The 12,938-nt window shown below is 37.5% G+C and overlaps 1 protein-coding gene across 1 annotated transcript in view; it reads left to right on the top strand.

The window, feature by feature from the left end:
- Positions 1-12,653, top strand: part of LOC129238074 (synapsin) — a 116,780-nt gene extending 104,127 nt beyond the window's left edge. The window contains 3 exon segments of the mRNA XM_054873115.1: positions 2,173-2,340; positions 2,909-4,403; positions 12,032-12,653. Coding sequence (XP_054729090.1) covers positions 2,173-2,340; positions 2,909-4,403; positions 12,032-12,393 — 2,025 coding nt within the window. The 3' untranslated portion in view covers positions 12,394-12,653.
- Positions 12,654-12,938: the final 285 nt, after the last annotated feature.

The raw sequence follows: 12,938 nt of genomic DNA, 5'->3' as shown, positions 1-12,938 counted from the left end.
TGCGGCTTACGTACGACGATATATCCACAATGATCTAAGACGCGCGGAGGTTCGTAGACGAAATAACTAGCAACCTAGGAGCTAACCAGCCCCGTGAGGTAATTTCTTCTTCGATAGTTCCGCGGGGAGAGTGGTAGATAGTGGTGAGGTGTTTAGTACGTAGGTGTAGCTGTGAGGCTACAAGTCGTGCACACTGCTGTGCCTGTATAGCAGTACTCATGAGAGTTTCCTCTTCACGGGCGTCATCCCCGAAAGTAAAACGTAGTCATGGTACCACAGATTTACATCTCTATAGCTAACCTTTTAGTAAACTGTTCCATAACTTGGGGGTTATTCATACGACTGTCGACTTGAAGCCAAATTAATGCTTTCTCCAAGCCATTCAGGAAAACATATTTGTTAAAAATTTTTTCGGTACTCGTACATAAGCGATTCCATGTCAAGCGGTCTAAGTAAAACCAAAAAAAAAAAAAAAATTATGAAAAACAATTTAAAAAAATTGAAAAAAAATTGAAAAAAGAATTAAAAAAATTTTTTTTTATTAAATTTAGAAAATAAATTAAAAAAAATTACCAAAAAAGTAATTAAAAAAAATTAAAAAATAGTAAATAAAAAAACTATTGTATAAAAAAAAATTTTAATATAAATAATATTAAAAAAATGTAATTTGTTGTCACTTTTATACCAATAAACCGACAAAAATTAAAAAAAAGTTTATAATTATGAGATTTTTTCGTATTGAAAAATCAGGTATGGAGTTTTTTATAGTGAAATATTGTTTTCTTTTTAGCCTTTTTATAAATTTTTTCTCCAATTTTTGAAATAAAAAATTATTATTAAAAAACATTCTTGGAAAAACAAAGAACAAAAAGAACAAATTTTATATGTATAATATTAAACATATAAAATTTTTCCAAAATTAAAAAAAAAAGTGTTTTTGAAATTCTTCCAAAATTTTTTTTTTAACTTTATTCAAAATTTTTACAAAAAAACATTTTGTTTTTAATTTTACCAAAATTTTTTTTTAACTTTTTTCAAAATTTTACCAAAACACATTTTTTGTTTTAATTTTTCCAAAGTTTTTTTTTTAACTTTTTTCAAAATTTTAACAAAAAAACAAATTTATTTAATTTTTTCCAAATTGTATTATAACAATAATGTTTTTTTTTAATGTTTTTAAATTTTTGTGTTAAATTTATTTATTAATAATTTAAAAAAAATCTTTGTTTTTAGTTTTAAATTTTTTTTTTTTAATTTTTTTATTAAAAATTCCTAGTTGTTAATTTTTTGTTTTTAATTTATTTTTGAAAATTTTTGGGGACTACATATTTTTTGTCATCGTGAAAAGCACTTAGAAATGCTCTTCAGATTTTTATCTTATTTGTGTCACTAATAGCTGAGAATATCCTCAGTAATCCCACTAATATAATAGTAAATCCCTGATTTTCTGATCTATTGAAAAATTCCAATCATTTTATCCCTCCACGGGATAATTTTGAACTCTCTACTGTTTAAGATATATCGCTCTCAATACACGCTCTCAACCACTGTGGTGTACTCCTCTGTACCTACTCCGTGGTGTACTCAGTGAGCTCCGCTGGTTTTGCTGCTGCATAAAGTACCAATTCACTCGCTTATATTATATAACTAACGAGCTCGGCTATAATTGGCATGGCAAACACACCAAATGCATCAACAACAATCAAGTGCATACATACAAATGTGTGTGTGTGTGTGTGTACATACTTTGAATTATGAATTAGCAAACCGCCCGCCGCATTATTTTGCCGCAGCTTTGGCGGCACGTACGGCTCAATGTAATGCTTACTGCGGTCAATCGAATGTAAGCTGCTACTAATCACCATCAGGCACTAAGACGATTAATTGTTAACATGCACTTACTCGGCTGTACTCATGTATGTATGTATGTGTGTATGTATATATGCGTGTATGTGCATGCATATGAACTTATGCATTTAAGCAAACACAATACGATTAGTTATGATTAGAGTGGCGGTCTTTGGGCGCACGACGTCCGCAAACCGGAATTGATTAATGCGCAACATAAATCATAAATGGGGCAACTAACAAATTGGAAACATATTTGCAGTCCGCAATTTTTATAAAACTCAACGCATTTATGCATTCGACTAATTCTTTGTGCATTCGCAGATTTCTGAGCTCTTCGGCGGCATGGAGGTATGCGGCATTTCCGTGGTGGTCGGCAAAGATGGACGCGAACATATAATCAGCGCCTGCGATTGTACATTCGCTTTAATTGGCGATAGCCAGGAAGAGGATCGCCGGCAGATCGCCGATTTGGTTTCGGCAAGAATGCAAGTGAGTACTTAAAGTTACTATGTAAAATTACAGGGTAGAGGAATAGAAGCGCAAATCAGATGAACGAAAAGTCATAGCTAAAATATAAATCTACTGGTAAGTATGAAGGCATAAATTGCTGACCTGGAGCCACAAGGTCTGAAGCCAGCAACCGGCCATAGATTGGTGTAAAGTGGGGAGAGCATAGAATTGTTGGCATGGCTCCGATCAGCTGAATCGAGCTTCGCTAGAGAGTCAACCCAGACTGTTATGCAATTTGATTTGGGCTTATATCAATATAAAACTCTGTAGCTGCAAGAATTGAAACCGGCGAACCATACACAACACTGTGAGTTCTCTAATTGGGAGCTCTCTAGTCTCTGTCGATCCGCAAAGCCAGCATCAATTTTATATTTCACATAATTTATTTTTCTTTCCTTCTTATTTGGTGACTACATCGAGAACCCTGTGAAACTCAACGCCACAACTCAAAATTTCTACTTTATTTGCCTATTCGATTTACAGATCCATAAATAGTATTATGCAAATACATAACTATTAATTTACTTTCATTTCATTTCTCTCTCAGAACGTTTGCCGGCCCAGCATGGCTCAGACTGGCATGCCACCGCATGGCATCCGACAGCCATCACGTTCATCCATCTCCTCACGCGGTGAGAGCCCCACAGAGGATATGGCACCAACACCACCGGCTCCAGCCGGTCCACGCCCCGCTCCAATGGGCGGCCCACCACCAATACCCGAACGCACTTCTCCAGCAGTCGGCTCGATTGGACGCCTCAGCAGTCGCAGCAGCATTTCCGAGGTACCTGAGGAGCCATCAGCACCGGCACCAACCAGCGTGCCCAGCAGCGTTGGTGGTGCTGTTCGGCGCGATTCACAAACTTCGCAGGCATCGAGCGTGTCATCGGCCTCCAGAGTCTCGACACGGCCACCACAAACTCAAAGTTCGGTGGTCGAAGATGCCGAGGATACAATGAAAAATTTGCGTAAGACCTTTGCGGGGATATTTGGTGATATGTAGGAATTAGCCAATAAGAAGCGCGGAAGAACAGCAAGCGAGACAAGCAGTGGCGGTGGTGGCAGTGCTGGCGGCAGTGGAATAAGCGGCATAAGTACCGGCTCGTTCCTCGGCAAGCAATTCTCGTTTGCTAGTGGTGGTGGCGGCAAATCGGTCAGTGGCAGCACTTCGAGTGTTGCATCAGATGTTATATCCGCACAGCCATCACCCAAACCGGCTGCGGAGAAGCCATACGATGCGCGCTCTGACACTTCAACGAATTCCACGTTGACAGCAGGCAGTATGAGCGTCAGTGCTAGCTCGGCCGCAAGCTATAGCAGCAAGCCATCTTCCAGCGTTTTGGATACATTTGCAGAGGAGAACACATACAAGCCAGTCACCAATTTTGAGCCACAAGAGCGTGTCAATCCCTTCGACAAGGGTGCAATAAAAAGTTCCGCCACCAATCAAACCATCGGCAGTGCCACTTCGACCACTTCATCGTCATCGGTCTCCTCATCGTCGATTTCATCGCGTATCAATCGCAACGGCAATGCCGGCATTAAATCGCCACCACCACCCACTGGACCACCACCACCACCACCAACAGCCGGTGGCATCAACTATCGCAACTCAACTTCAACCACACCACCGAGCATCGGCAAAGACAAACGCACCTTCAATTACGGCAGCTCCACTTCCATCGAGACTATAACACGCATGGATACCAACACCACCACCACCACCACAGTTGAACCGAGCAGTGATGCCTCTGCTGCTACTGGCGGTCTAGCGGGTGCAAATATAACTAATAACGCCATTGGCGGTGCAACAGGTGGCGGTGACGCAGCCTCAGCGAGCGGCGGCACAGATTGGAAATCGAAAATGGGCATACGTTCGGCGAGCGTCTACAGCGCACCAGCAGCGGTGAGCTCCACTGTGCCCGCCGCTGGCGACACCTCCGGCTATGTATCGAACTCGAGCCCCGCCTCGAACGCTTACAATGCGACAGCCGATTTGCCATCGTACACGCGACCATCGTATTCGCGCTCCGAAAGCAATGGTAATTATCTGGCCGTGGGCGTATTACTCGTTAGTTTAACGCTGCGAAAAAATTAAGTGAAAAAATGAAAATATCTAATGGCAATTTGGAAAAGTCGTTGCAGTGCCAATAACTTTCATAGCTGCGCACTCATAACACATCACCCATACTAACCTAAAAAGCCTGTATGTCATATTGAAAAAAAAAAAAAAAATAACTACGACATATAAATTTTTTTTCCACTCATAAAGCATCACCGCAGGCATTCTCACTCATACTTCATTATAACTACATATCACTTACTATATACCTACTCATACTTGTTTAGAAAAGAGAATATTTTTTCACGCGCAAAAAAAAAACGATGTACTGACCAACAGGAATTGAAAAGACCGGATGCTAACAATAATATTTTAATAAGCGAACAAAGCGGAATAGATTAGGGAAAGTGCTTGAAGACCAACCCAAAACTATTGACTATAATTGACTGAGGTCACCACAAACCGAGGTTATGACTTATGCGCCTAAAACTAGCCTACATTTACTGGTATTTTTAACAAGTGCGAAGCGCAAGAAGCAGCCAAAAGTATCGTATATATACATTTTCTATGCCCAAATAACGTATTTTCATATCCGTATTAACAGAATAGCAAATAACCTTAACAGTAATTTCTGACACACACACACACACACATACATATGAAATTAAATAAGCGTAGCCAAAACATAGCTATAAACTTTTCTACCCGCAAACTAGCAAAAACAAAAATAAATATTAAATACAAAATACCGAAAATGCTCATTAATATCCATATATCTCATAATCCCACGCTCTCCTCATGATAAGTCAGCATCCAAGAAAACAAAAAAAAATTCTAAAACTTTGTACCATCCACTCACTCCTCTCTCAACTTACTCGTCCATACATCCCGACACGTAGAAAAACATTATCCCTTTAGCCGTCATAGCTTACAAAAGTTACAATGCAAACAAAAACAAAAAAAAAAACAAAAAAAAAAATATTTCTACTCTACTCTACTCTATTCTAATCAACGTAAAACGCCTACGCCACCACGCCCAATAATGCTTTTCCGTCCTACTCTAACGTTTAAACGCTTCATACTGCAACTTTGTGTGCGTGTGTTTGTTGTACTCGATCGTCATGCCGCACTGAAGCATGCCGCCGCAAACCAACAAAGCCAATGTTTCGTAAGTTTTGTTTTTTTTGTGTTGACTGTATAAATGCAACCCTGCAACCGAGCAATCACAAAAATGCAAAATGCAATGTAATAAATGTAATATTTTCTTTGTTTTTTTTTGGTAAAAGTATGAAAGTAAACGAAATTATTGCATCCACTCTAATCGATTAATGTCTAATTAAATATACCACAAATAGAAAATACGCAAATATTTTTATGCTAAGCAAACTAAATAGAAACCTAAATTCTGCCAAGCAACTCGAAATTTGCAAATGCGCATCACTACTCGTAATATTCCACAGCATAACAACTATTCGCAGTATAGCAACAACAATATTTCTTAGTGCATAAACACCGCAATTACTGTTTCTGTTTTCTTTGGCTTTGGGCACCCTACACGCGGCACCAACACACTCTCAACCACTACATACTCTACATATAAGTTTGCAAGTACTTTAACAGCAAGGCGCTCTTCTATCTTCTGTTGCTTTATGAAACAAACGTAAAGGCTTCGTACTCGTTTTATGCAATTCAATCGCAACAATTCTTGGCTTATTTGTCTTTTTGTCTATTTTTAATAACTCAACAATATTAATTTTCAATTATTGTGATTGGCAGATTGTGCAATTCAAATATTTTATGCAATCGATAATCTGGATTAAGTGTATGAAGACTTTTTTTCGCAAGGATGGCGATGTGTTATCAAAAAGTTGGTAAAAAAAAATCAAATGTTGCCAAAAAAGGGCAACTAAACTGAAACGAAAGTGTAGCACTTTTTTCACAGTTGTGAAATTTCGCTGGCAACATAACTTTTACGTGAACATTTGACAGCAGCTTTGGTTCAACACAAACGAATCAAACTTTGAAGAATCAAAACAGCAAGATTTAAAATTTAAAAAAATTGTATTTAATTATTTTCCTCGTTCACTCCACTCGAAAGACTCGGCCTCAACAAAATTCTTCCATCGTACACGGTTCATGACTGTTGTTTTATTGCCGTTCCATGTGATGTCGGCATCTGCTAGCGCGCGCAACATCGACCTTCTCCAAGTAATCTTTGGCCGACTCCAACCTCTGGTCCCTTGCGCGTTCCAGTCCAATGCCTTTCTCGTGATGCTATCTGGTGGTTTTCTAAACATATGACCTATCCATTGCCACTTTCTGCGTTAGATTTCTCATAGGCTCCCATGGTAGATTTCTCATAAGCTTCTCATAGGCTTCGTTGATCTCCACAGCTTGTCGTTGCTGATGGTGTTCGGCCAGAATATTCTACAGATGATACGGAGGCATTTGTTGACGAAATACTGTAGCCTCTGTGTGATGGTGTTGGAGGCTAGCCATGTTTCACTTCCGTACAATAATACTGACTTCGCACATGAGCTGAATATTCGCAGTTTAGTATGCCTCAAGATTTGCGAAGTCGCGCATACAGCATGCGTTCGCCCGGAACCGCGCTTGTTTCGTTTAAGGGGGAAGTCTACTGTGACAAGGGAAAAAACAGGCTTATTTTCCGGATTTTATTTCTAACAAAATATTGCTCGTACATAAAATCTATTTAAACTCTTATCTTTATTATATATTTAAGTTTTTGAAACAAAAATTTTAAGTCAAAATATTCAAAATGGCCGCTGTGGCACTTCTGCAAGCGCAGGTCCGCTTTTCTTAGGTGCCTAAACGGTGTACATGAAATCTTACGTTTCGGTGATCTAAAACAAAAAAACAAAATATTGTTATCATATACATAGTATTGACTCTCGTCTGACGTAGGATTATGTCGATAAAAAATTTTGGCGTTGAAAAAAAAATTCTTGAAATTTTTTTCTTTTTTTTTGCCTAAAATTGATGTTACTATTGTTTATAACAATTTAACAAATAACGATATCAAAAAAATCCTATGTCAGACGAGAGACACTATTACAGAGAATATATAATTAAATTTTTAAGCTGATTCATTTATCAGAACTCGAGATATCGTGTACACCGTATACAAAAAATTAGTTTCGAGAAAAATGCGTTTAAAGTTTCAGTATTAGCAGGTACGCGCTTTGGAGCGCTTCGGGAAAAGGTCGAAATTTCAACGAAGAAAAATTTAGCCAGCTGTAACACATATTGTACCTTATTTAAGAGGGTTCAAAGTATTTTTTAAGCTAATAAAAAAAAATCGATTTTTTGAAAAATTCACAGTAGACTTCCCCTTAACCTGCAGTTGATTGCTTCATCTGCTCCGCCGTCTGCCGAGATAGTGCAGCCGAGTTAGCAGAAGTTTTCGACAAATTGCACCGGGTAACCGCCAACCATTAAATGTCTTTGCTTTATTGTTGCTTGTCTCTCGCAGCCTTGGTCTTGGCGATGTTGAGCTCCAGTCCGACAGTGCATGCCATCGTGACTAGTCTGTCTGGAAGCAGATGGCATCGACGAAGTCCATATCCAGGGTGAAAATTAGACAATTTAGATCATCTTTAATTATTGCTTCATGAATAGTGAATGCAGAAATGATGGCATTGTTGATTGAGATGATGAAAACCGTATTTTGTTGGGTAATTCCATTATTTACGTATTTCTCTACTAAGGCAAATAATCGGGGAAAAAAATAACAAAGTTTATCATATTTTAAGCAAACTTATTTTTTAAGTAGTTTTTCACAATTTTTGCTGAATTTCAATTTGAATACAATTTTTAAGCTGTCACTTTTAACAAAATTTTAAATATCGAACGCAATTAAAGCAGCGAAGAAAAAATGTTGCTAGCATCATCTCTTTCTGGCAACATGTTGCGAGATTTTTCACAGCGTCAACAGAATAGAACTCTTTGTTGTGAATTTATTGTGAAGCACTTTATAGGGATTTTGGCAGCTATTTCACGTGAAATGGAACAGAGTAATATGGTTGCGTGCAAATGAAGGAAAAACACTTGGAAACGTAATGAAAGCCATGCTTTTATTTATAATTTTGACTAAAACGAGAAAACCATTTTTGTGGCACAGAATGAACAGACAAAAGCTTTCGTATAAATCTACTGAAATGAGAGTGCAACTTAATACTTGCAGCTTAAAATATTTCAACTTTTTACAAAAAACTATATGAATAACCTGCAGATTAGCAGATTTCAAGGGATCCATGGACTTCCTTGCAAGTTTATAATTTTTATTAATCAAAATTCAGCTGCATTCGGCTATTTTGGGCAATGAGAATGCATTGCAAATACCTATCAAGTTTGAGTCTGCAAATATTTTATAGAAATATATTTACAGGTAGCGATATCGGGGATCTAAAGGGGATCACTTGCAGAAATAATGTTAACCTCCCTCGAATTCCTTCTGGTTTATGCAGCTGCAACAAAAATCGTTGCTTTGAGGAGCTCAACTTACCTTCCGTATTTATGTTATGGTCGGAGGTACACACAAGATAATTGGGCAACTTAGACTTTTCTTCATTTATTCACAGATTTATTTGACTATCTAACTAGTGGTTCCACGGCCCATCTCTCCTTTATGCTCACATTGAAAACTGGGCTAAGCCAGAACTTACAAAGCAATTATACAAAGCATGGTTTGCGCGCAACCAATATTCGGTGGGGCCGAGTTCGAAACCCACTGTGGGGCTGAAACACCAAATGATAAACGAGGTTTTCTCTAATAGCAATTGTCCCTCGACACACAATGGCAAACTTCCTAGCTGTAAAACCAAACAAATAATCCGTATCAAATAATTTTACGTGGCGAGTCCCAAACCCCAGCACACAACCAGATATCCTTCTCACATTTGGTCACTATCGAACGGATGCTCGGAAGCTACGCAGAGGATACCTGGGCTAATCCCGGAAGTTGTGAGCCATATCCAGAATGTATTTGTGTTTGGCCGAGCACCTCCTCATATTTGTGGTGGGCGTCTTGATGTTGTTCCACAAATGGAGGGACCTACAGTTTCAAGCCGACTCCGAACGGCAGATATTTTTATGAGGAGCTTTTTCATGGCAGAAATACACTCGGAGGTTTGCCATTGCCTGCCTAGGGGCGACCGCTATTAAGAAAATGTTTTTCTTAATTTAGGTGTTTCACCGAGACTCTCTCTGTGAATTCCGAATGGTAATCACGCACCAACCCATTCGGCTTTGGCGACCGCCAACATAGACATAGCGCAGCGAATAAAGATCCAGCGGCTTCATTGGCCAGATCGTCCGAATGGATACAAACGCTACGGCTTTGAAAGTATTCGATGCGGTACCAGCTGGTGGTAGCAGAGGAAGAGGAAGGCCTCCTCTGCGTTGAAAAGATCAGGTGGAGAAGGACTTGGCTTCACTTGATGTGTCCAACTGGCGCCGGTTAGCACGAGAAAGAAGCAACTGGCATGCTTTGTTAAACTCGGTGAAAATCGCATTAGCGGTTATCGCGCCAATCAAAAAGAAGAAGACCAAACTCTCCGAACTTAAGATTTGTTATGCTCTTTTCAAGGATTTAATGAATAAACAAAGCATTTTATGCGAAGTTTTCCAAAAGACACCAAATATTTATTATCAGAAATATTAGCTACAGATAAGTAGGACCTAAATCAGGTAATCACTTTAAGATTTAGCATGGAATATTTTGTTAAAGACCAAAGATATAGGCGAGAGCAGAAAGCAGCGGCTATAGATACGTAAGAATAAAGCTTGGAAAATCATGAAATTTTAATATGCATCTGGAATTTTTAAAGGCTTGACGATACTCACGATTCTCTACTTACCTTAACACTGAGTCAAATGGCTCTAATGAATTGAATTACGCACTTCTTGGTAAACTTTAACAGATCATACGGAGTTCAATCGTGCTTCTATTTACACGCTTACTAATTTTCGGTTCGTTTCTATGCTCCCTGATGTACGAGTATACCTTTCGTGACGAATGGCTAACGAAGAAGGCAGCGACCTTTGAAACATTTCTATAGAAATCACTACCGCACCACTTATCTTTCGAGGTCATCATTGATCGATCTTCAAAGCCATTTACAGTCATCAACTGACATTACAAATTCACAAAATACTTTAACATTCGTTTAGCTGAAATATTTAATACGGGGTACCGGTGGTCTAGAGCGCTCGGAAATTTAGGGTATTTTGAGGAATTTTTTTTACAATAAAAAAATGAAAAACGATCTTTATTTTATTTTTAATGAAAATGCAAAAATGAAAAAAAAAATGTTTTTAATTTTAATAATTTTAAAAATGGCGCTGAAGTTTACCCTCCCGAAAAATTGGGCCTGGAAGGTGTAGACAACACCTTTTTGCTCTTTTTTTATCTGAAACATAAAACCAAAAAAATTATTAATCAGTATGACTATAGCTATGTCTCGCACTAGAATAAAAAAATAAAAAAAAAAAAACAAAAAATATTTTTTTTTTGAAATCACGCGGTTTTGAATTTTACACTTTAAAAATCGGGGTTTTTTCAGTTTTTTAATCTTCAGTTAATTAATTTTGACAAGACCAGGCCGCAGAAAGTCGCTTCGAGATAAATGAGTTTAAAGTTTGAGGTACAGGAACGCGAATTATATATTTAAAACAGTGAAAACATGACTTTATTCCTCAACGTTAACTTAAGAATAATATGTACATTCTGAATAAATTACTTAGTACCTTAAACAAAGCTGTATTTTATGAACAGTTATACAAAAAGCATCATGCCACCTAAAAGCTCAGTTGCAATGGTATTTTTCCATCCAACAGTCCTTTTTACTATTTGCTTATTTGCTGTTACTAGAACTGTTTCATTTAGGTTCCCCAACATTGTTTTTCCAGTAATGGTTCTTAACATTTAACTTCTTAACATGGAACATCGTTTATACTGTTTATCATTTGTTTAACATCTGTATTGTGTTATTGTCATGTAAATAACATTAGCTCTGTTATTAACAGAGGCTTATATGTACATAACTCGCGCGGGCTGCTCTCTACCTAGTTAATAGACTGTAGAAGCTATAGTATTGGGAATTTCCGCATGAAAATTTCACAGTATACTCTGTGATACTGAACTCAGATACTGAACTTTCGAAATATCCAAAAACCAAAAAATCGATTTTCTGAAATTTCTAGACCACCGGCTTCCCTTAAGATTAGTGTACTAATTATGAAAATACCCAACATAGTTTTTGTCATTGCATCAAATCATTTAACATTTTCATTCCTAACATTGATCGCATTATTCAACTACATTGGAATAATCAAAAATTCGTAATCATTCATAAAATCACAACATTTTGATAACTCATCCTCATCACAAGCATTACTCAGTGTCTATGCATTGAATTTCGAACTGGCGCCATAGCATTGCTAATATGGAGTTTTCGAAAAACTATGCAAAATATGGTTTTTTTTTTATACGCACCGCATACGCAAATTATTTGTGAACATAAATAAATATTTTAAATATAACACCAATTATTGATTTGAAATTAACAATTTTTTTAATGCTTACAGCTTCCAACAAACAATCCGATTTAGACATAATTTTCGGCGAGACTAATAAGCCCAGCTACGGCAATGGCAAGTACACGCGCTCCGGTTCCGATGCCGAACTAATCTTTGGCGGACCACCGACCAACTATAAGGCCGATCGCTTTGGCGCCTCGAAGAGCATGAGCGTTGCCTCCGAGCGCAGCAACGATGGCAATGGCAGCAACAATTCATATCGCGCCTATGAAGGCATACAAAATGCCGCATTCAGCGACTTTAGTGACTCACCGAAAACAGGCAGCATCAGCAGTATCAGCTCGTATGGGAATACGAATCGTTGGAGTAAGCCAACTGCCGAAGAGGATGATGAATTGGATTTGAAGTAGGAAAGAATGTTGAAAGCTTACAAAATTAAAGTTAGCTAAATTGATGTGTGTTTGCGTGCAAGCTCAATGTGTGCAGGTGAGGCAGTTGCAAGTGCACTAGGACACACAAGCTTAGGTAAAGGGAATTATGCAAAAACTGGAAAACGAAGGAAGAATAATATTAAAAGTAAACTAATACATACACACGCGCATCTTTCGCCTCTGAAGTTTCCTGGTTTCATAGTGGAAAATAATTAAAAATAGAAGCGAATCTTCACATAAATGGGAGTTTCAATATATTTTTTTAATTTATTACGCTTTTGCTATTTAATGAATTAATTTTGTTGTACATTTGAAATTATTTAATTATAGTGTGTTGAATTTTTCGTTTAATATTTTTTTTTTGTTTTTTTTTATTCAAATTTAATTTCATACTATTTGGTTTTACTTTATTTTATTTTTTTTACCTTTCCTGGTTTCAGAATGGAAAATAATTATAAACAGATGCGATTCTTCACGTAATGGGAGATTCAGCATTTTTTTTAATTATTACTCTTTTGCCATTT

This window comes from Anastrepha obliqua, chromosome 1 (assembly GCF_027943255.1).
Source record: "Anastrepha obliqua isolate idAnaObli1 chromosome 1, idAnaObli1_1.0, whole genome shotgun sequence".
In the NCBI taxonomy this organism is placed as follows: Eukaryota; Metazoa; Arthropoda; class Insecta; order Diptera; family Tephritidae; genus Anastrepha; species Anastrepha obliqua.
This window is presented reverse-complemented; position numbering and strand designations above follow the sequence as displayed.